The sequence below is a fragment of the Lutjanus erythropterus genome, chromosome 17, assembly GCF_056507025.1.
Source record: "Lutjanus erythropterus isolate fLutEry1 chromosome 17, fLutEry1.hap2, whole genome shotgun sequence".
NCBI lineage: Eukaryota > Metazoa > Chordata > Actinopteri > Lutjaniformes > Lutjanidae > Lutjanus > Lutjanus erythropterus.
Genome location: NC_139333.1, coordinates 27,995,050 through 28,019,824, shown reverse-complemented (window position 1 = coordinate 28,019,824; position 24,775 = coordinate 27,995,050). Strand labels below are relative to the sequence as shown.

The 24,775-nt window shown below is 39.4% G+C and overlaps 2 protein-coding genes across 2 annotated transcripts in view; one reads left to right on the top strand and one right to left on the bottom strand.

Moving 5' to 3' along the window:
- Nucleotides 1-1,100, bottom strand: part of psme3 (proteasome activator subunit 3) — a 6,116-nt gene extending 5,016 nt beyond the window's left edge. Inside the window, exon 1 of the mRNA XM_084740995.1 lies at nt 933-1,100. Within this exon, the coding sequence (XP_084597121.1) occupies nt 933-974 (42 nt within the window). The 5' untranslated portion in view covers nt 975-1,100. The remainder of the gene's footprint in view (nt 1-932) is intronic.
- Nucleotides 1,101-1,900: 800 nt separating this feature from the next.
- nbr1a (NBR1 autophagy cargo receptor a) lies at nt 1,901-23,384 on the top strand. Its single transcript, XM_084740109.1, has 22 exons — nt 1,901-2,134; nt 2,506-2,568; nt 4,307-4,325; nt 4,951-4,973; nt 5,435-5,617; nt 6,135-6,212; nt 6,323-6,549; nt 7,509-7,628; nt 7,888-8,187; nt 8,537-8,696; nt 10,334-10,582; nt 13,557-13,682; nt 13,901-13,976; nt 14,205-14,315; nt 14,556-14,735; nt 14,847-15,014; nt 15,681-15,835; nt 16,653-17,119; nt 18,193-18,278; nt 18,579-18,666; nt 18,954-19,053; nt 20,733-23,384. Exons 1-22 carry the CDS (start codon nt 2,033-2,035, stop codon nt 20,919-20,921), a joined length of 3,270 nt encoding a protein of 1,089 aa, XP_084596235.1. The 5' UTR covers nt 1,901-2,032; the 3' UTR covers nt 20,922-23,384.
- Nucleotides 23,385-24,775: the final 1,391 nt, after the last annotated feature.

Genomic DNA, 24,775 nt, shown 5'->3' with positions numbered 1-24,775 from the left:
TATAAACTTCTGTTGTTTGCCTTTTATAATAATAGATGAAGAGTCGTTGGGTTTTGAACTGCTGATTAGACAAAAGAAGCAATTTAAAGACATCGTTCTGGTTTGAGAAATTGTGAGGAGCATTTTTCACAATTTTGACATTTTATAAACCAAACGGTTAATTGTGAAAACAAGCAGATTAATGAACAATGAAAATAATCATTGTTGTAGGTAGAAATGTCCCAACCAACCATCTTCTTACTGAGTAGAAGCAGCAGTTTATTTTGATCCTAGTTCTGAACTGCACATAAAGATAAACAAGTAAAAATAAGTAATGATGCTGACTGAAAAGGGTGTAGACTGAAGCTTTATCTTATCAATGCGACCCTTTCTACATAACATGTCCTGATAGGCAACACTTTCACTCTCTGATCAGACATCCTCACAAGTCTGCTTCAAAACCGAGGCATTTCACATCCATGTAAGATGTTTGGATAAACCTATCCGATATATACACTGATGGCTATAATCTAAAGTACATTTATGGACTCCTATAAGAGGTATAAGATGTAAAAGCTGTTACATACTGTAGCTAACGTGACGCAGGTATGACAACGGCAGCTTGTTGAGTTGCTAACTTAGCAGCTAAGGCCCTTTAGTGCATGTGTTCCTCTACAGTAGCCGTTACTCACACACACAGCGATGTAACGTAAACTTTCCTTCACTCTTCGTGAAGCTTAACGCCACTGTAACACAACGCCGATCTGAAGCTTTGACAGGTATATAGTAACGGGCGGGAAAAAAAGCCGGTTAGCCGATGCTAGCTGCTAACACTAGCCTGGCCTTATCAGAGCTCTCACATCATGCTACAAAACGTGGCTAACATGCTAGCAGGCGAATGGCAACAACACGTCGTGGAAGCATCATCGGATGTTAAAAGAGACAAAGCTCACCTTGGTTTTAATTTCATTGTCCACCTTGAGGAGTGAAGACATCTTATGTGATCAAATTGCCGAAGAACGATTGTCCCAACAGCATTAAATTCACTTGTAAACGTGTGGCTTATCACTTGTCAGCCACACGCGAGCTTAGAGATGACGACTTTGACATGCGACAGCCAGACGCGATGTTTCGACTACGCCTGCGCAGAACAACAACCGAAAGATGGAAAGAGCAACCAAACTGGCACTAAATAATCTATTTTCGCCTTTAATTCATATAAAGAACTTAAATGTACCGAACTTGTACAGAAGGCAGCACAAGAAAAAAAAAAATCAAAATTAAAAAAAAAGAAAAAAAAAAAAAAAAAAAAGAAAGATAAACTATTTTTATTGCAGGGGGATACATTAATAAATAATAAAATATAATATAAAAATCTATAATAACATATTTTGACATTTTACGATACTTTTAACTGTTTTTTGTTTCATAAGTGTGAGTGTCGAAGTGAATAAAATGTTAATCTTAAATGAAAATAAAAAATCAATTTTGATAAATTATGAAATACTTCTTACCTGTAAATTTACTTTTATGGATGTGGAATTTGGCCATTACAGTACAAAGGCTAATATCATGTATACATTGCAAGTGTCCAAACTGTTTCCTATTCGGTTCTTCCTGAATTGGAATTCATTACATGTCATCCAATACTGAAAAGCAACCCTAAAGGTCCTTGTTATATCTATTAATCTACTAGAGAAAAGAAAGATGTCCTCTGGTTTCAGTGTTTGACTTACAGAAATTTGAAATATCATATTATAAATCATTGACTGAAAATAAAATAAAATAAAATAAAATAAAATAAAATAAAATAAAATAAAATATGTCAGAGTTAAACCTTTGTTATCACACTTGACCACTTGGTGGCGGTAGTACACCACATTGCTGTTTGCTGACCGCCAATAAACGTCAGCGAAGAAGAAGCAGAGACGTCACCGTATTTTTCTAGACGCAGCTGACGATGTAAACAAGAAAAGACAGTCGAGGGCAACAGGGATCAAATAGGCCGGTGTCACCGCAAATGATAGCCATTATACAGCGATAAACGGCTGACATGGGGCTGCCTGTGACCATTAAAGTCAACTTCCGGGGGAACGTGAAGAGATTTCTGGCTCAGGATTTGGACAAACTGGAGTGGGAGTCGGTTGAAGCCTGGGTGAGCTGCTAGCTGAGCGTGTTGGCTAAACGCTGGCGCAGTTTGGTGAAAAAACAGGCCCAGACATGGCCTAGACACGTAAACAATACTGTAGACCACCTGAAGGACAGGAGACACTTCTGACACTAAATTTAAACGTTCAGAGTCAGATTTAAGTCAGCCGGGACGTTAGAAAATAGTCGAGAAGAGTAAAATCTGCTCAGTTTGCTGTAATGCGTTAGTATGAACAGTAGCTCAGCTGTGTGTGGAGGTATTTCTCAACGTGCCTGTATTGATGTTTTCATAATAACACGTGAGAGAGGACAAAAAGTTCAGATTTAACCACATGTTTGCTGTGAATCTGACCCAAACTCTTTTACGTCATATTTCAGATTAAAGCATCTTTCGGGATCAACCACTTTCAAGTGAAATACTTTGATGAGGAGAATGAAGAGGTAAGGGAGTGTGTGTAAATGTGTTCACTGCTGTAGACATGTAAAATGTTTTTATTTTAATTAAAAAAAATAATAAAAAGATAAACAGGAAGGCAGTCTAAGTACTCCAAAATATAAAAAGAAAGAGAAACAATGAGGAAGGAAGTATTAAAAATAAGTTATTGTAGCTGTTAAGACCACTCTTGGTCTTTAGTAGGACTTTAAACTAGGGCCTGACTGATACTGGACTCTTGGGGCTGGTGCCAGTACTGATAAAAGGCAGTAAAAAAAAAAAATCCAGTATGGATATACTGACCCACATTCTTTATACAGAACATAACATATATATATATATATATTCATAAATACACATTTTTTACAAAGATCCCCCAGAAAAACTAATATGAGTATAAGATGTGTAATGGAGGCAGGATATTTTACAGTTTAATGCTAAACTTTATTGTCCAAAATGATATCAAGGCACTGAAAAAGTTCACTTGGGTTTATAATAATTTAGAAAACTTTAAAAAACACAAATAGACAAAAGTAAAGGTATATTTTAAACATGAATTAAGTAAGAAATCAAATATAAGTAAAATACTGCCTATAAAGAAAACTACCGTAATAAAAAACAGTCTGCATTATGATATGTTTAAAAAAAAGCTTTCATATGGTTTTATATCAGACAACATGTACCAATATTGATATAGACCGATAAAGCTTTGATAGAGCAATATTGGTCCAATAATATCAGCTGATGGATATATTGGTCGGGCTCTACTTTAAACACACATCTTTTGTTTAAAAAGGATGTGATGAGACCAAAAACTCAAGGTATGCAACAATTAGTTAATTAATAGATTAGTTCTCAACCGTTAAATTAATCACCGGCTCTTTTTTTTTTTTTTTTTTTTAAGAAAATCTGTTCCAATATCCTGATATGAGCTTCTTAAAAGTGAACATTTTCTGGTTTCTTTAGTCCTTAATGACAGTTAACTGAATAACTTTGCACTGTGGAACCATTTTCATCATTTTTACAGACATTTTTCTGTCACTTTATTTCCCTAACTAATCAATTAATCAAGAAACTTATCAACAGATTAATAGATAATGAAAATAATCATTTGCTGCAACCCTAACCTTAATAAAAAGTCTGTGAAATGATATGATTGATGGCAGTATTATGTTGGTATAAATTAATTTTTTCCCTTATAACTTTAAATGCTTCTGCTTTCCTTCTTTAATAAATTAAAATTAAAACATCCAGCCATGATCTAAGCGTGTTTTAAAATTGACATGAATTATCTTTATCAATGAAGGCTTCAGTATTCTTTGTACAACTGCAAAACAGAAGCAATGCAGCAGGCAGAAGCAGCTCTTTTATGACATAAAATAAAATAATTAACCATGTAATATCACAGAAGATGTCGTCACAGTCCAGTACGGTATTGAGACATTTTTTTTTATTTCAATATTGTGACATTGGATATATTTTTACATCCATGTTGTTTAATTTCGTGTTTAAAGCCCTGATGAAGACGTACGCTGGTGGAAACATGTTGGCTTTTTGAATGATTTAGACGCTTCAGTAGAAAATTTGTAATATTTCCCTCCTCATTGCTGCTATTTATATTTTGTGTTGTCTGGATTGTCTTCCTGTTTTTTCTCCACATTTTCCACCCGACACATTTTTGATCTGCTGTTGTTTTCACACAGGAACAAGGTCTTTAACTCATTTTGATCTTTATGTCTCTTTCAGATTTGCATAAACAGTCAAGGTGAGAAAAATACTTTATTTACCTGAATTTCATGATTATAACCAACAAATAAACATGCCAGATAAAGAATAAAGGGACAGTTCACCCCAAAATCAAAAATACATGTTTTTTTTTCCTGTCACCTGTGGAGCTGTTTATCCATCGAGATCAGTGGTTCCAAAAGCTTTTTAAACCATGAAACCCCTTCATAGTGACATTTTTTTTCCCATGGTGCCCCACATACTGCACATGTGCAACCTTTCACCTTTAAATGACACCATAAATATCTGTTGTGAAAATCTATTTAAGTGAAATGCTTCTCAGTCACAGTAATTCTGTTTTTCATTCAGCTCTCTTAGTTGTGGTGTTGACAGTTTTACCCTAAAAATGTAACAAAATATAACATTGTAGTTAATGTAAACATCCCCTCATTTATAAATCTACTGTAAAAAAAAAAAAAAAAAAAAAAAAAAAAAGAAGAGAGAAATACTTCAAAGCTCACACCAAAACTATCAAGATGGATAAGTAGCACTACAGGTTAAACAAAAAAATATGGATTTTTGATTTTTGCATGAACTGTCCCTTTAAAGAAGAACTCCAACTGTAACTTGTCAAATCAACTTATTGTTAATTTGTTTTCTTTCAGATGAATATGAAGAAGCCATCAAGGTACTGAAGCACTGCTGGATTTCTGTAGAATAGTGACGACAGGATTGAATTTAACAGAACAAAACACACGTCAGTGTCGTTGCAGAGGGATAACGGAGAGAGAGATCACGCAAAAAGTGGGAACTTTTAGTGAACATCAGAGTGGCAGCAGGTTTCAGTCAACCATTCACTCCATTAATGATGATATAAAGGAAAATACTAATCATTCCATGACGCTTACTCTCTGTGTGCACGATATAATATGACAGGACGTCATTTATTATTCAGGCCTGACTGGATGTGTAACATTACAAGTATGTGCTTGTTCCAGTGTTGCAGCAGTCGCATAGTTACAGCCGTACAGAATACAGCAAGGAAAACAAATAGCAAACAAATGTTAGTAATTGTTTTTTGAAATATGTGACACGTGTTTCTGTGTCAGTCAATCCGGCGCTCTGTGTTTCATCCTTGTTTAAATACAGAGTGCGGAGAAACAGGGGAACCAGTTGCACATGAACGTGTACAAGATGAAGGGGCAGGCCTGCGGCGGCCCGCTGAAGACGGAGGTGAAGGAGCTGAAGGGAGACCTGCGGCCCGCTCCGCCTTATCCATCGAGGGTCAAAACGGTGGACAAAGGCACGCAGGTCACCCCAGAGAGAGAGGCTGTAAGGATTCTCCTCCTTTTCCTCCACTTTCTGCTTCTTATACACGCTCACGTCCTTTTTTTTTTTACAGTGTTTTTGTCCTTGAGGATCTTTTATCAGTCAAATATTGCTCCAACCAGAGTCCATTGGCAATTTTACGTCACAGAACACAAGTTGCTGGTCTGTCGCTGCCTTGATCTGTTAGTTTGTTTGTGTTTTTATGTGACTTTTGTGAATCAAACTGACCTTTTAAAACGCCAACGTCACACAATAACAGAAACAAACTGACCAATTGAGGCAGCAGTGGAGCAGCAACTCCTGTGTTCTGCAAAGTAAAATGACTGATTTTGTCAGTGGAGTTTGGTTTGTATGGAGAGAGCGATATCTGGCTTATATAATGGAATTTTCATGTCAGAAAAAGCTGTCTGATGGCAAAGTGAAGCTGTGAAAATATTCCCACTTCAGAAAATCTGAACTAGCCCTTTAAGATAATTGAATTTAGCGTAGATTTGATGTAAGTCTGATGTTTATGATTCAGGTCACAGTGAAGGACACCAAGGGGAACAAACCAGAAGATGAACCACCTCCCATGTGGTTCAGATCTTACATGGAGAAGGTAACATTTAAATGAAATTATTTTTAATTTATGTTGTTATCTGTGAATAAAAGTTTCTGTGTAGCTTCTATGGACATAAATCAAACCATTTTTTCTTTCATTATCCTTAGTTTAAAGATGAGGTGGTGAAGGAGGTCGTGGAAAGGATGTGTAGTGACTTTTCTGGTCAATGTTGTACCCACAAATCATCTGATGGGCCCCTTGAGGCCAGCGGGGCCAGTGGTGGCATTCCCATAGGGCCCCGGCCGGGCCCCTCCACCTCGAATGGGTCCCTTGGCTACACCCCAAACTGCAGCAGCTGCAACAAACTCACCTCTGAAGGGGCCTACAAGTGCAGGTGGGCGGGGGACACACCTGAATATAATAAGATGTGTTTAGAGGAAAATGGAAAACTGAGACTGGGTTGCACAAACAAGAAAGTTGCAACTTTCAACTCCAATTTAAACCATGATCCAGTATTAACTTTAAACCTATGCTTGAGAGGAGGTTTAAGTTTTATAATGGCTGCCTTTTTTAGACGGATTGACAAAAACAAGTTTCAATCATCTTCCTCAAAGAAAGTTAAGGGACAAACTCAACACAATTGAGTTTCATGATGCATTTCTACTTTCTTTCACTTATTAGAGCTTCTCGAGCCATCAAGAGGAGGCTAACTAGACTAAGTTTTTAGCTAGCTAGCAAACAACATATCAGAATTTTTTTCACTTTTTATTTAGCTAGCAAACAATATAAAGTAGTTGTTTTTCTTTTTCAGGTAGCCAGCAACAATTAGACATTTAGTTAACTTTTTAGCTAGCTAACAACCACATCATTAAAAAAAAAAAACTTTTTAGATAGCTAACAAACAATATAATCTTTAGTTAACTTATTAACTAGCTAGAAAACAATGTGATGTTCTTTGTCATTCTAGCTTGCTAGCAAACAACATAATGTTTTGTTGAGGAATACAGAACTGAAATGCAGCACTCAAATTCATCTGTTTTTATTTGTTTGTTTTAATTTTGGTAAGCAAGCATCTTTATATGGTTAAATTTAATTTTGATTTACATAAGTATTTACTAAACTGAGATTAGTTTTGAATTGTGCAACAGATCTCTGTTTAGCTAAACTCTGTTTAGAATTAATTTTATATTAAATTATTCTTGCAAATTATTTTCTGCTGCTACAGCTACAGAATGACAGAATTTGATTAAGAACACTTTTAATGATCCTTTGAGCCTTTATGAGTTTGTTCTTTGTTTTGCTTTTCATGTTCTGTGTTCACTCAGTACTGATGTTTTTGTCTTTCCCTGCCAGCGTGTGCCCGTCCTGCATCCTGTGCGAGATGTGCAGACATAGCCATGACCCCAGCCACAACCTCGTGAGAACCAAGACGCCGCTCTCCATCCCTGAGCATGGAATGTCGGGAGAGTTGAGGTAAACCCCCAAGACTGAGGATAAATCTTCCCACTTCTGGAAACAATAAGACATTCTTACTTGCAACAGTGCTAGCCCTGTTTGCTACCACTAATGGAAGAAAACATGAATATAAATAGAAGCAAAGCAGGATTGTAAAACGTGTTTTAGCAGCTAGATAACTGTAAACATTGAATTGTGAGTGTGTATGTGATTTGTTCTTGGCAAATAAACTTTTGATAGTCAACAAATAGGTGTTCCTGATGACATTTCAAACCAGGTTCCCACGGCGAGGAGACAGGACAGTGCGCAAGGCCGAGCGACAGCGCCTCAAAGCTGAAAGGAGGCAGCTCAGAGCTGAAGTGAAGGAAATCAAGAAGAAACTGAGACTGGAGAAGAGGGGGCTGCAGTGGAGCGGGCCCTCTACCTCAGGCAGAGCCAACCTGACAAACATGGCCTCCGCGTCCACCCAGGTCCCAGCCCTGCCCCCCTCCGCCGCCTCAGAAACAGCCTCAGGTCCAGCCCCAGCCCAAGGTCCCATCCCTGCCCCGGTCCCTGACCCCCAGGCCTCCAGTCCAGAGTAAGCGCCACCTCGGAAGGGCGTCCGACAGTGCTGGGTACCTCGAAACCCAGCATGGATGCAATAAAGTCTTTTTTTCCAAGAAAAGAAATCAAAATATGCCATCTTTGTAATCTAGTCTGTATGAGTGTATCGCTGGCTGCTCTGGGGTGGTGGAAAATGTTGGAACTACCTCAATGTGAAAACTGCTGCTGCTGCTTCATAGATTTTCTAAGAAAAATTGCTTTTGAGCTGCAAAAAAAAAAAAAAAATCTGGGGTCCTGCTTTTTTGATTCGTAGAGAACAAAAGAGATGGGTATTATAAGAAACCAGGGCTTTTTTCAACAATGCTCTGTACACTTGAAACTAGGGGTCCCGGGGCCTCGCACACGTCCTTGGTGCCCACTATGGCTGCCTTGTTTCTGGATGAAAATCTGCCGGACGGCACCCGTCTGGAGCCTGGTACCAAGTTCATCAAATACTGGAAGATGAGGAACTCGGGCACTATCAGCTGGACCTCAGAGACTAAGGTACCCCCTCCCACCCTCCGAGAGGACAGGCCCCACTCTCTCTCTGCCCCCACCACCCGCTTCACTTCCACTCTGAGACCCACTCTGCTCTCTTATCCTCTAACACCAGCTTTCTAACACAACTAATGCCCCTTTCCGTCTTGAGATTTATTAATTTATTATTTGAATTCAGTTGAATCTGTGTTGTGGTTTAAGTTTAAGTCTTTGTCATTGTTAATGTGTGTGTGTGTGTGTGTGTGTGTGTGTGTGTGTGTGTGTGTGTGTGTGTGTGTGTGTGTGTGTGTGTGTGTGAGCCTGTTTACACCTGCTGTTAACATGCGTCCTGAGTGATCCGATCACAAGTGGACAGCTCTGAGTCTTTCAGTTCACACCTGGAATAACAATACATCTCCAGATGTGTCACTTGTGATCATATCTCACTTCCCTGCTCTGTAAGCAAATAAATATTTCTGCTATTAGAGCTGCCGCCTGAAAGTTCAAGCTTCAGATTATCAGTCGGAGACCTTTCAGTCGAGCAGTTGTTGTTTCTTCCTTTTGTCATGAGACAGAAACTTATAAATGAGGAATTATAAATATGGTGAATCATGGTATTATAAACCCCTTTCAGAATTATTTGACACTAGACGCATTAAGCATCAAGCAGCATCACAGCGTCGAAAAACGAGAACAACCTCACCTGCAACCTACAAGCTAAAAACTGCAACTTAGCACCTGGAATGCTAATAGCATGAATGTAAACAAGCTTATAGCTGTTAGCTTTTCTTTTGCAGTGATGTAGTCATTTTAATACCAGAGCTCGCCTCCTGACGTGCAAATGTTCCACCAAAACAAGTTCTCCCTCAACGCTATTTTGCAGCAGCACCGTTGCCGCATCCCGAGCTTAGCGCCGCCCCGAGATGTTTGTGATAAGTTTCAAGAAATAATCATTTAGTTTTCATACAGACTATCTGCTGATCGATAACGGCTCGCATCGATCTAATGTTTTATTGCCTTTCTTCATCATCTTTGATGTGAAAACATCAGTTCGCCGTCAGAGAAAGTAAAACTGTGCGTCCTACAATTTGCAGCGCGCCACGAGTGTCTCTTCTGTGGGCAGCCAGACTGGAGTCAGCTGATCTCTACATCTGTCCCTCTTCTCTACTCACAATTTTGAGATTCAGTATATATTGATATAAACACAGAAACCTTTGCTGAATTTACAAGAATGCCCAAATAATTAAGAATTTCTCATGGACAGCGTTTCACAAAGATAATAAAGTTTCTGCTCACTCAGCAACTCTCAAAATTGCACGATTTTTTCTGGAAGTTTGGGGATATTGCGGTGTGTCCAGAACAACAACGAGGCCACATGTGGCCCAGATCACCTCTAAATTTGGTCTGAACAGTCGGATCTCGATGCATCCTCGGTTTGTTTTGGTTGCATCCACACCCGTACTCAGATCTGTCCTCTTGTGATTGGATCACCCAGGACTTGTGTTAACACCAGGTGTGAACGGGCTCTGTGTGGATTTCCCTCACTTGAGCATTTTTTTTTCTGCTATGTGTGTGTGACTTTGGTTGCATGCTGTTGTCTTTGTGATTTTTTTCGCATGTGTATTCCTATTTTGTGTTCTGTGTATGTGTGTACGTGCACCCAGCTGGTGTTCATGTGGGGGAACCTCGGCCTGGCGTCAGAGGAGAAGAGGGAGGTGCCGGTCCCCCTGCTGCTGCCCGGACAAGTGGGCGTGGTCAGTGTGGCCTTTGTCGCTCCCGTGATGGAGGGGACGTACACCTCCCACTGGCGGCTGGCGCACTGCGGGTGTCAGTTCGGCCCTCGTGTCTGGTGCAGCATCGTGGTCGAACACGGCGACGGCCGCAACGCGCTCGGGCATCAGAGCAAACGACTGGCAAGTCTGATAACCAATGACACGCTGTACAGACCAACAAGTGTTGACATTTGAGCCTAGATTAGGGCTGTCACGATATCAGAGGTTCACTACACGATTATCAGGGCCAAAAGAATTCATGATGATGATGCTGTGATCTGGAATATTGTGCCTTTTGTCTCATTTTTGGTAAATTACACTCAAATTACAAATTTAGAGAGGTGGAGAGAGAAGCTGTAACTAGAGCTGCAATGATCAATCAAATAATCGATTATTAATCGACTTTTAAATGAATCACCAACTATTTGATAATCGATTCATTGGTTTTAGTCTTTTTTTTTCTGATAAAAAGGTCTAAAATCTTTATTCAGCTTCTCAAATGTGAACGTTTTCTGGTTTCTCTGCGTCTTTATGACAGTAAACTGAACATCTTTGGGTTGTGGACAAAACAAGACATTTGAGGACGTCACCATCTGATATTTTATCGACCAAACAGCTAATCGAGTGATCGAGCAAATAATCCACAGATTAATTGACAGTGAGAATAATTAGTTGCAGCCCTATCTGTTACCATAACTGCACAAAAGCGTGCAAAAAGTGCAGTTACACCTAATGGAGTAGTGAAAAAATGTGTGTTTTGGGGGAGTGAGAACAGAAAGAGCTCACAGTTTGTTTACACAATATTATGATATGAATGTTAGCAACATGATATCAATATTTCATTTTTTAAATATCCCGGTTATTGTCAATACCAGAATATTGTGACACCCCTAATCTATATTATGGCATTATTTGTGATACCAGAGGTAACTAAGTAGATTTACTCAAGTAAAACTTCGAGGCACTCGTACTTTACTTGAGTACTTTACACTTAACACTTCTACTTCACCACATTTCAGAGACTTTTTACTGCACTACATTTATTTTACAGATATCATTACTTGTTACTTTGCAGATTTTACACATGAAAACATCAGATAAGGAAGAGAGACGAGATAAAACGAAGGAAACTGTGCCAAAGATTGAGGAACAATTACAGTAACATAAGAATAAAAACAGATTAATAAATATAAAAGTGTACTGTGGGTAAATGCAAAAAAAACAGTGCCTAATATAATAAAAAAATAATATAAAATATCACTGGGTGAGCTTATAGAATGCAGCTCCTGTTAAGATTAAACCAGTGGCTCCAAACAAGTTGGATTGTTATTGGGCTCCACAGCAACAGTTGCCAGGTTGCTATTGGCAACCACTTTGAGAAACTGGCAACCAGTTCCTGATGCCATCAGCAGCAACCACTTCATAACATTTGAAAAAAATAGGGACAGATAATATCAAAACATGCACCCTAAAATAAATATTTAAAAAATATTTATTCCATTAATGATATTTAAGTATTTGCTGTTACAGTTACACCCAGAATCAGACAACGCTGCACATGCATGGCTGTGTTTTCCACAGGTGGAAGTGAAATAGCAGAATCTTTGATTGGCTCTGAGAGGCTTTTTTACAAGTGAGACACAATCTGATTGGACTAAACCCCCAGCAAGCTTGTCTGAGCTGCAGATACTGTTTGATGTTTGAGGGATAGTGGGATTATTTACGTCTCTAAATACAGAATTTAATTCTGTTTGTTTGCCTTGGCCACAGATAAACAAAAAGTCTACAGTGATCCACATTGTCCACGAGTGATTTTAATAGTCGACTTTTCTCTGAAGCCTCTACTGAACAGGCATCTGTGACTAAACAAATTTTCCTTGGTGAGCTCACAGAAGGACAGAAAAGGAACAAAATAGTAAAACTACTTACTCACAGAGAAGAATAAAACATCTCCAACCCATACAATAAACATAAAAGCATAAAACAACACAGATTTTTGACTGTGGGGCGAAAAAGTTGACTCTCCCGTCAACTTCACAAAGTAATGTATGAAAGCAGAGAAGCAGACGTTGGCGACCTAAAATCCGAGACCTTAATGCCGAAGGGGTCCATGGATCTGTGGTGGGAATCAGCACAGAGGTCCAGAAAACTTTGAAAGGGAGAGAACAGACAGACAAGCAACCAGTAACCTGCTGGATTCACATTTGAAGAACATGACGACAGCTGCAGGACTTGTATTATCTGTACCAGAATTTGAGGGTTTACACGTTAACTGATTCAAATTCTAGTATGAGATAAATCACAGTACAAAGGATTTTGTTTGGTTACTGTTAAAAAGGGTTTAAACTTTTTAAAATCCCTGTCAGTCATCACTTGTGACCCACTTGAAGTGTCTGGTGGTTTCTATAAATTTTTATTTTCTCATTATTTTGCTGCTCAGGACGCTTCACCAACCCGAACGTGTATATTTTACATCCTGAGAATGAGACAAAACAATAAACTTACAATCTTTCTGGTATGTTTATGAACAGATCACAAAAAATGGCAACCATCCAAAAGATGGTGGTAGAACAATCCAATATTTCACAAAAAAGCAAATATCAGAGGAAGGTTCAAAAAAAGAGTTATTTTATTTATCTGGTGACCTTTTTAAGGGACTGAACCCAATCTGACTATATCTGAAGTGGTTAAAATTATCTTCTTCATCTCAACCAGCCACAAAAATAAAACTCTGCTCACGTGGATTAACAATTAAATTCAAGACATTTTACTTTGGAAGCAGGATTTTGAATGCAGGAGTTTTACTTGTAATGGAGGATTTTTACATAAGCTGTATTGACACTTTAAGATGAAGGGATGAAGGGAAAATGCCGCATCAAACCAAACATTACAGCAAGAAAAACAATAAATAAGAACATATATATTTAAGTAAAGAATCCTCTTCACCACAAGAGCCTTTTCTGAAAATAAAAAGAAAGAAAAACAGAAAACAGAAGAAACAGATAATTCAGAATAATCCTCAAGTCCGTAAGGAAATAAATATTTGTGTTATATTTATTACCTCCTTGTCTTTTAGTGTAGTGATACAGTATTAATGATGCTGTTCTTGTTTTAGAAGGAGGAGGTGAGGCCGGTGGAGAAGGAGAAGGAGGTGCGAACCAAGAACAGCGGCCCTGGTTTGTCTGTAGAGCTGAACCATGACGACTACTACTTCCCCTCAGTCGACCTGCTCACCGCACAGGTGCTCGCTCACAAAGAACCCACAAACATATTCTTTCATTCCTGAATTTGCTGTTTAACTCATGCTAAACGACTAAAAATAAGCCAAAATTTGTTTCGGAAATGTTCTGAAACATGTTAGAAAGACAAAGCGCGCTTTGTTTTAGATTAACTGTGAACAGCACGAGTTGTAAGAAGACAAGAACAGCATTCATCCTCCCTGTGTGTCTGTTTTTTTAGGATCTCCTGTCATTTGAGTTGCTGGATATAAATATTGTGCAGGAGTTGGAGAAGGTTCCTAACAACACCCCTGTGGGTAAGCAACATATGATGCTTTTAAACTCTGGAGAACTTGTGAGACAGTTTCCCATGCAGCCATCCTTCCTTCCTTATTTTCTGCGGCTTTCGTTGGAAAAATCATGGCTTCACTTGTTACGTCCGCAGTTAATTTTCACTGTCGCAGCTCAAATACGCATCAACATTTCTCTAGTTTGCATGTTAACATTAAAGTGTGGTAACTGTGTTTGCTCTACGTGTTTTGTAGATTTGACACCCTGCATATCCCCTCTGCCCCATGATGCACCAGTGCTGGAGAAAGCCATCACTTCACAGATGAAAGACGACACAGAGGTCACAGGGGTCAGAAAACTTTTCGGTAAGAACGATTCTATACTACGAAACCTCCAGATTAGAGTCTGCTGATGATTACTGGACATGGAGGCGCCTGAAACTAAATTTTCCGCTTGTAGATCTTGGATCATTGAGCCAAATGTTAAAGGGGAATTTCACCAATTTTACACACAAAAGTTTGTACTTTGAGTACAAGCGTTGTTATGCACAAGTGAAAAAAGTCTTTTGTGCAGTGCTCCTTTAATGTTTGTTGTGTTTTTGTCAGGAGTGAAACTGAGGCAGCAGAGGGAGCTGCTGGAGCCTGTGACCCAGGAGGAGGACAGGGAGGAGGAGATCAGTGGAGCTCAGTTCCTCTGTGAGACCGTCATCCGCTCCCTCACCCTGGAGGAGGCCCCCGATCACAGACCGCTGCGCCGAGCCCAGCACAGCAGCCACAAACCACAGCGTGAGGAAAAAAAAATCATCAAACAGAAATACAGAATGTTTGTTTTGGATTTATGATTTTTAATGAGGTACTCAGACTTTGTTTCTTATTCCGTAACATTTTTTTATCCAGTTGTTTCCCGGGGTTCCAGCTTTTGCTTCGACAGAGCTGCAGAGACTGAGAAGACTGAGACGCTGCGAGAAGGAAATGGAGAGATCTGCGCTGTTAGACTTGAGAGTTCAGCTCTGCGTCAAAACGTGGGTCTCAACCAGATCACCCGCGAACAGGAGACAAAGCCAGGTCAGAGAACAGCAGCCAGGATAAAGGACACATTTTCTATTTTTCTTATTTTTTTCCTGATTTCCTTTTATCTGTTATCTTTTTCAGTTGAACACATTGATAAATATCCTCAACAAAACACTTTTGTTTTTGCTCCCATTTTCATGAAATTAGGTAAAACATCTAAGACCTCCTCTGATTGGCTTGTACTTGTTGCCTTCATTGGTTGGGTTAGTTAGGTTTAGGCATGAGGAGTGATTGGTCAGGGTTAGAGTAAGAATATCAGGGTAAGCCAGTCAGAGGAGGAGGAGGTCGGGTCTGTACTCCTGGCCTTGTGGGAAAAAACTTTGGTATCTGCAGCCTTGTGGGAAATAGCAATAGTTTGAGGCCTGACAAATGTCTCTTTTTTTTCCAAGATAAAACTGCACATTTTAAAGTGATCTTTATTGTGATTTTGTTAATCCAACAAAATCCTTTACAAACTTAATCCTAGAAATTAAAGAAATAAATCTTTTGCATGCACAGAAAAAGTCTGAGATCTTGTGTTGCATCTCTATTTTTATTGAGTGCATCTCATGAAATGTGAGGACTGTTTGATCTAACTTCTCTTAGAACACTTGTGGTTACGATTCCAAAAATTTTTAGATATTCATGCTGGCGTTTTTTTTTTTTCCCTCACGTCTCAAGTTGTCCTTCTTGAACCGACGAATGAAAACCTGCACATCAGTTCACATCATGATAACGAGGATGAAGAGGTGATGGGCTTAGATCACATGCAACACATGAGGAATACTCAAGAAGAGAAAGAGGAGGCTGGAACCAGAGGAGAAGACTGGGAGGAGGTGAGGAGTTACCAACATTTAAGTTTTGTTTTAAAGGACAAAGCAGATCATAAATCATTATGACATATAATGAAGTTTAAGAGATAGTTTGGATAATTTGAAGTGTGGTTGTCTGTAGTCAGTGTACAGTACAGTAGGTTCGACACACCACCAAAATGTATTTTAGCCATTTAAAAATGCTCATATTAAAAAAAAAATCGATATCAGTTTAAGTGTATGCTGTATTTAGGATTTTTTCACTGCTTTACTTTGCCATCAGACAGCCTTTTCTGACAGGAAATTGTTTTTCTCTACAAAGCAACCAAACTCCACTGACAAAATTAGTCATTTTACCTCACAGAACACAGGAGTTTCGGGTCTACTGCTGCCTCGATCTCTTAGGTCTGTGTGTTTTAAAAGGTTAGTTCAGATTCACCGAAGTCACACAGTAACACAAACAAACTAACAGATCGAGGCAGCAGTAGACCAGAAACTTCTGTCTTCTGTGAGATAAAATTAATGGTTTTGCCTATGGAGTTTGGTGGCTTCGGAGAGAGCGATATGTGGCTTACATAATGGTGTTTTCCTGTCAGAAAAGGCTGTCTGATGGAAAGGTAAAGCAGTAAAAATATTCTAAATATAGCAGATACTTAAACTGACAATGTTTTTTTTTTTTAAGTTGGTCTTTTTTAAGTGGCTAAAATACCTAGCTAGTAAACTGACTATTGTTAAGTACCTCATACAACCCAGTTTAAAACAATCTGAACTATCCCTTTAAGAGTTATTAGTGTAGTCTTTCTTAGGTCCATAACTGTCACCATCTTCTCCCATGTCTCAGGTCAGCAGCCAGACCTCCTCCGTCTCCTCCTGCGACGATTACATCATCGTCCTCCCAGATTGCTTCGACACCAGCCGTCCTCTGGGCGAGTCCATGTACAGCTCCGCCATGTCGCAGCCCGACACCACAACCGCCGCCGCTGCTGCTGCTGCTGCTGCTTCTGTGAGCTCAGCCAAGCCAGACGTACAGCAGGTGGAGGAGGAAGAGGAGGAGGAGGAGGAGGACGATGAAGAAGAGGAGTCAGGCAGGGCGGCACCACCCAGAGAGAGGCAGGAGAGGACAGAGCAGGAGGTCGATGCCGAGGTGAACACGTGGCCTCCGCCTGTCCCTCCCATCAGCAGCAGCGTGAACCAGATGCTGTGTGCCTCCCAAACCCTCGACGCCGTGACGCTCACCCCCGAAGTGGTGCCACCTCCACCGGTGCTGCCTGACCCCCTGCTGCCCCCACCGGCCCTCTACTCACCCAGGTTAGACGGGTCACATCTGTCAACATGCAGAAAACAAACTTTTCCAAATGTCTGAACAGTGATATTACAAATAGTACAGATATTTTACATATATATTTGGTGTAGGTGAGTAGAGGGTGGAGGTTTTATGTCCTTTGCATCAAAAAAGATTATGAAAGTAGTAGAGGAATTGAAAATTTAATGCTAAGGTTTCTTTGCTTACATGCCATTATTACATGGCTTTGTTAAATACTTGATTCTGATTGGTCAATTGCAGTATTCTAAGGTCGAATATTTCTTATAGCAGACTGTTGCTATGAAGAGCAGGCTGTTGCTATGGCCACAGGTCCAATCATAGACTCTGGAGGAACAATAAAATCATTTTTAAAATCAATATTTTTTGTCAATTCATTGATTGGCGTAACTACGTAAAAAGTGGGATGCTTCATGTTGGGATCCTGCATCACCCTGGCGGGGTTTATTTTATAATAATGACCTGCTCACTGTACATTATCCCTCACATGTAGACTCGCCAAACGATACTCATCAGTTACATGAACCCCTTTTCACATTTGCTTAAATTATATCCACTGTACAACACTTTAATAAAAAAAGATTGTTGACAAACACCAGATGCAAATGCCAGGAGTTGAGTTTTCATTAAAGCAAAATTACAGCTGGTGTGTTAACAGAAAGCCAAATTAATCAGAGCACGCAAGGTCAGATTGCCTCCTAAGTTTCCATACGAACAGCTGCAGACAAGAAAAAAAACAGAGTCACTTGAAACACACAGGATTACATCGTTACATCACTGCCAGAAAAATAGCAAAACAGCATCACTGACCTGTTTTAGCGCAGCGAAAAAAAAAACAGTGTTACTAATCCCTAATAAAAGCCCAGCATTCATTGTTCAGTGATGTTTTGCAAGACATTATCAGGGTTTTCCTGCAGTGAGGACAGCTTGTAATGTGATTTTGGTTACAGATGGCGAAGAAGAAACTAAAAACTAGAAATTCTCTCAATATATTGAGATTTTTATCTCCCTGCTCCAACCTTTTATGGTCTAATTCTTGTTTGTTGACTGTATGTTTCAGGTCTGAGGCACTGTACCTGGCTGAGGATCCCAGTCCTCCTGCCTGTGATCCATATGAGCCGCACCAACCAAGAGTCCATTTAAATGGTGAGTTTTACTCCTTGAATCACTGGGTAGAAGTGTATTACAGTATCAGTGCAAGACATTTAAAATTCATGCATCAAACTTGAGTGTTGCGTCACAGGCTGCTGAATGACTCACCAGTTTTAACACTTGGCTCCATTTTGGCGAGAAAGGAAACACATTTAGGCCTTTGCTGGAGGACAGGAAGTAAGACGGCACACGGGCTTTCAGGATTTGTTGCTTCAGCGAAACGCTCTGTTCCTCCTCCAGCGCTGTGCGTTTGCCGTGTGTTGTTATTTCCTTTTTTTTTTATCTGCTCTGCAGTATCATCTGGTTTGTCAAGATCAGCAGGCTCAGCATCCAGTGCCTTTGAGACGTACAACCCCAGACCCAGCAACGCTCTGCAGCCAAGGTACAATAAATAAAACAAAAAGAAAAACTTTGCATGAATCACTTTTGTGGAGGAAATTCCTGCACTTAAGTTTCTCTTTTATCTTTCAGACAAAAACATCATGTTTTTGTCTAACAACCTGATCTGATAACATTAACACAGGATCAGTCTGTAAAATCTGTGTCATGCACCTCTAACTTATTTTCTGACATCCATGTTCTTTTAAATAACAACTGTAACTAGAACACAGTGTTCTCTGCAGTCCCGTTATATAACCTGGCGTAACCACATCCTTGTCTTTACACAAGGGGCCAAGGAGGCATCACAGAAGGACTCGTCAAGGGGGCCCTTTCTGTGGCAGCGTCCGCTTATAAAGCTCTCTTCACTGGACCAAACTGTTCGATACAGGTACATCACACAGACACAGCAACTCAAGATTTGTTTTACTGAAAGATGCTTAATTTACAGCGCATTTTGCTGTATGTAAAATATGTAAACATTTCCATTTGTGCGTGAGAAGAAGCCAAAGTTCTTCTCGGTGCTACATAGCTTTTTTACCCTCTTTCTGTTTTGATTGTACAAACAACTCCTGTGGTTTGTTCTCACTGCTCGTAAAGAGGCCTTTTACACCACCATGGAACCAGCCCTGTTCCTATTCCCAAACCTAACTTTGAACCGTTCAAAGTTTCCATAAGCTGGAACCAAAAAGCCAGCAGGTTATTTAATGGAACTCATTCAAGAACCAGAGCTTGTTTGGTGGAAAAATGCCCCCATGGTGGTATTTTCGTTTAAAACTGCTACACACCACCTGTCCACTATCAAACAGCAGAAAATAGTAAGCAATTAGAGCTGCAGATCCAGCCAAAGTACCTGAAACTTTTAGCACCAGGAAATATTTTTCAAGGAACTAAAAGGTTCCTTCAGCCGGTTGTTGTCTGCATTTCCACTGTGGTTTAAACACCTGCAAAGATTGTTTGGCTTCCTTATAAAAAAAAGTGACGGCTGTTGTCGTTTTTCACGTGACTCGACCTCGTTGTCGTAAGCTTTCTTCTGTAACTCCATGTTGATGTGTCTTTGGATGAACAGAACCCATCCCCAAGGTTTCTGTACTTTTGCACAATACTAACCCCCGAGCAGGGACTCTTTATGGGGTAAAATAATGTCCATGACATTTAATGTAGACCCTGATCCTCCAGTTCTCATAAAGGTTTCTAGTCCCTGGGCAAAGTTTCTGCAGCCTAGTTGGTGAACATAGTGGAGCATTTAGCAGCTAAAGAACCAGATATTTCCCTCAGGAGTTATTAGAGACCAAAACAGGAAAAAAAAAAAGTGAGTATCATCCAGTGAGTGCTGGCGTTTCTCTGAGTCAGCTGAATGTGTAAATAGGTAACCTAACAAGTTCGTCATAACAGCTTTATAAGATGATGATGTGTCAAGTTGTTTCCATTGCTCAGCTGTAAAGATTTGACCGCAAAAAGAAACTGCTGATAATCATCCCAACATTTGATCCGATGAGTTTGACATTTCAGCCGTGCAGCTCGTGTGGTTGGTAAACAGGAAGTGAAATGGACTGTTGTAACGCAACTTTCCCCCCGAATTATGTTGCACTAACAACTTAGCTGCCAACAAGTTCTATCAACTAAATGTTTTGTTTTAGATACCAAATAAAAAGTCATTTGAATAAGTTTAGTTTGAGCGATCCGTAACTTTTTATTAAGTGCTGCCTGACAAGAAAAGTTCTGGGGAAACAAAGTTCTTTTACTCTGTCGTTCTAAAGAGGTTTATTTGTCATGTTTGCGTTGTGGCTTTTAAAAGAAATAGTTAAGCTTTTATGTTAAAATTATGAGCATATCTGGTATTCAGATTAAGTTTAAATGAATTTGTTTATTGCAAATTTATTGTTTGCATTGCTTATTGTAAGTTTTTATATTTAGACACAAAGAAGTGTCCATAGTTTAAGTATGAATGTCTTTTTCATAAGACATATTTTGTGCATGTAAACATAATCATTTTGAACATCCATCAGATCAGTTGTGGCTCTCCTCTACATTTCCCCTCATCTCCTTCCTGTTTTTCCTCCCCTGCAGCGAGGCATCGACCCGGCCACCAGACAGGACCCTTCCATGATGGCGATGCTGCTGGAAATGGGCTTCAGAGACCAGAGGCTCAACCAGCGGCTGCTGAGGAAGCACGGCTACAGCCTGCTGCACACCGTCAACGAGCTGGTGCAGATGGCCGAGGACAGCCAGAACAAAGCTGTCAACACGCAGCACTGAGAGAAGGAAAGATGTGGGGAAAAAAGCTACCGTAAAAAAAAAGTCATAGGGAGAAATTTATCTGACTTTTAAACCTAATGTAAAGAGAATATTTAGATTATGACCTGTGTATCTCTCAGCCTTTACGGTGTCTAGATTTTATTTTGAATTATTTAAAAGATTAGACAAAGAAAACCTATTTATGATTCATGCAACTGATTGATTTTCCAAAGGGTGGATTATTTGGACCAAGAGTCATAACAATGAGACACAAATGTCAAAATGAAAGAGGAACATTTACCTCCTGAAAATGGTTGATTTATGAGAAAGAAAGTGATGACTTCTCCTGCCTTTGCCTTTAATTTAGCTTCAACATTTTGATGGAATTAACCATATACACACTTGTAAATTATTATGAGTAGTGGTTTAAAGGGATAGTTTGGATTACTTAAATTGGGGTTGTATGAGGTACTTATCCATAGACTGATGTATTACCTGCAGTAGATGCAGGTCGGCGCGCTCCTCATTTGGAGAAGCAGAGCGGAGTACCAGCATGGAAACTAAGCAACAAAAGGTATTTTAGCCCCTTAAAAAAGGTCCAATTTAAAAAGGCCAATATCACTTTAAGTGTATGCTATATTTAGAATAGTTTAAGTGCTTTAAAATGATGGTTTGGATTCACCAAAGGCATACAATAACCCAAAAAAACAAACAGTGGTAGTCCAGCATCTCCCCTGTCCTGCAAGGTAAAATGATTTATTTCGCCTATGGAGTTTGATAGGATTGAAGAGAGTTATATTTGTCTTATATAATGGCAGTTTCCTGTCAGAAACGGTTGTCTAATGGCAAAGTAAAGCCCTGAAAATATTATAAAATGTAATATATCAGCTAAATATAAGACTTTCCGCTCAACCAAACTCCATTTGCAAAATCAATAATTTTACCTCACAGAACACAGGAGTTGTTGGTCTACCACTGCAACGATCTGTTAGTTTGTTTTGTGTATTTGGTGACTTTGGTGTTTTAAGAGGTTAGTTTTGATTCATAGAAGTTACACAATAACAGAAAGAAACAAACAGATTGAGGAAGCAGCAGACCTGTAACTGTTTTGTTCTGCTAGGTAAAATTAGTGATTTTTCCTATGGAGTTTGGTTGGTAGCATTTTGCTTACCATTAAACTGGTATCAGACCTTTATATTAATAGAGGTCAGTGCTGTGCTGTACATGTAAACTGATTTTGATTTTGTTTATGTAGACCTTTTTTAAAAAGTGCCTAAAATACCATTTTGTTGCTGACCCGCCCACAGCAGTACAGCACTTAGCTTCTGTGCCCCTCTCTGCTTCCCCTAATTAGGAGCCCATCCACCATCTACTGTTACTAATACAGTGACTTTACCTTATACAATCCTACATCAAATAATCCAAACTGTCCCTTTAAAACGCCTTGTTTACCTGGCCCATAGAGCCTTATGTGTTGGTCAAACGGAGCAGGAGCGTTAAGTGTGTATTCCCGCTCTTCATCTTAGTGTTTGTGTGGCTGTTGTAGCTGCTTCCTCGGCGCTGAAACATAATTGTCTTTCACAGGGCTTTGGCTAGATTCTTCTCACAAATAGAGCAGTGAAAAATTAATATCGTCGAATGTCACAAAAAGATAGAAATGTTCTGAAAATCCAGCTCGATGCTACTGAAGCTACGTGGACATCCTGGGCTGTCGAGGGTCAGCGGTGCGGTAGTAAGAACAACAAACAGATATTTAAGACTTCTCTCTCGATTATCGTAGTGAAATCTGCCTAAACAATGCAATCTTTTTCTGTATCAGAGTACTGTTATTTTAGACGTTGACATGTGGAATGTATACAAAAACTGTCCGAACGGATCACTGTTCAGACTTCGGATGTTTTCTACTGCTTTTTAGGAGACACCTGCATGACAGGTAGAGGCTTTAGAGGTGAGTCGTGTTCTCGTGGTCTTAGCACAGTCACAGTGGAAAATGTCCGCTTTGCGTCATCGTTTAAAAAACACACCCCCTTTTCCTCTGCCTGCATTTTCACGCGTCCTTACCTGACCACAAACCTAGCAACAGTCATTTTAGCACTAATCCAAGACGTGCCGTCTCTAACTACACATTCCTCAGTCTCATAGTGAAACTAAGTACATTTTATTTCATTACATTGCCTTTCTGAGACATGATTACTCGTTTACTGAAATATACATGTGGTGATTTGACATTTGTGGGTTTACGTTGATGTTCGCCTCTGTTCATTTGAATTATTCCTCCTGTGTGTGTGTGCGTGTTCAAGTGTGTGTTTGAGGAGTTTTTGAACCACGTTTTCTTCTGTTCTGTCATGTTTTAAAGAATCACGCTCTAGAGAATAATTCTGAATATATCTACTACTGTATGCTCGTCAAATTATTCTTCTGCCACAGAGTGTATACATTAAATACCCTTCTACTGTCAATCCGCCAATAAACGATTTGCACATCTCCCTTGTCTCCTCGCCCCTCTGTTAATTAAAAATGTAGGTCACCACACTGCACACATCACACTGTATGTCTCATATACAGTACAGTCTGTACTAGGTTAACTGGATGGTGTCAAAAGTACAGAGGTTAAATGGAATTTACTGATTATACTGCAGTTTTGACAGAATGAGGTTGGGTTTAACAAACTTTAATGGTACAATAAAACAGAAAGAATGCATTATTGTGCAGTCTTAGGGCCTGGACCGTAGAGGAGCTCTGAAATCAAAAATCTTGTTTTAAAAACTGAATTATTTTCATTTCAAGGACAATACACATTTATCAACTTCTCTGTCGTGTGCCAGTGTTAGCCAGCTGGCTAGTTTTCAACTGCAGTCCTCTGGAACGATGCTTTGAAACCTATAAAAGTTTCAGTTAAAATTGTGTTTTCATGGAGCATATTGCAAAATAAACTTTTATCATTTTTGGGATGTTTTTGTGGTGGAGAGTTGATACCACTCACGTGTCTGTGCAGTTAACTTGAGGATGCAGCCAGTTAGCTTAGCACAAATTCTTGATACAGGTGGAAACACAAACCTACACCAGATAGAAATGTTCATCTGTAAACCTCAGTTAGAGATTTTGATATGTGCTTTTTTAACATTTGAGAGAGACACACTAGCTGTTTCCTCCTGTTTTTACTGTTATTGCTAAGCTACGCTAGCTGGCTATATAGGCTACTCAACACACAGAAATGAGGACAGTATACGTTTTCTCATCTCACTCTCAGCAAAATTAAATCGATACAAGGCTGACGTCTCTGCCATTAGTTACAGCCAGCAGCCAGTTAGCTTAGCTTAGCACAAAGGCTGGAAACAAAACTAATGTGACACTGACATTTATATTTTTTTAGTGTCTTGTAAGCTCATATGGGCTGGGCATCACTTGGTGCAAGAAACTTTTTCCTCTTGTTTCAACCTTTATGCTAAGCTAAGCTAGCCACCTGCTGGCTATATAGGCTACTCAACACACAGAAATGAGGCCAGGTTCTCATTTTACTCTCATAAATGTTGAGCGACTTCTTAACTTTTAAACACTGTAGGCTACTTTAGCTTAATTTGAGCTTTATTTGGGCAACTGAATAATGAAGACTGATGATTTGATGATTAGATATTGAAAGTCTGCACTCTGTAGTGTTAGTGCTGTTACATTACAGAAATATTACTAAACTGTAACTACACTGGTGCTAAAAATAGAAATAAATTAAAAAAAAAAAAAAAAAAAAGGTGGCCAAGAGGGGCCCAACAGCATTTTTTTTGGCCCTGTGGCCGCCTGACAAGTTAATCCGGCCATGGAATAATAAATTAGATTTTGAGGTCAAAATGTCCTGAACTGTGATGCTTGTTAACTGTGGA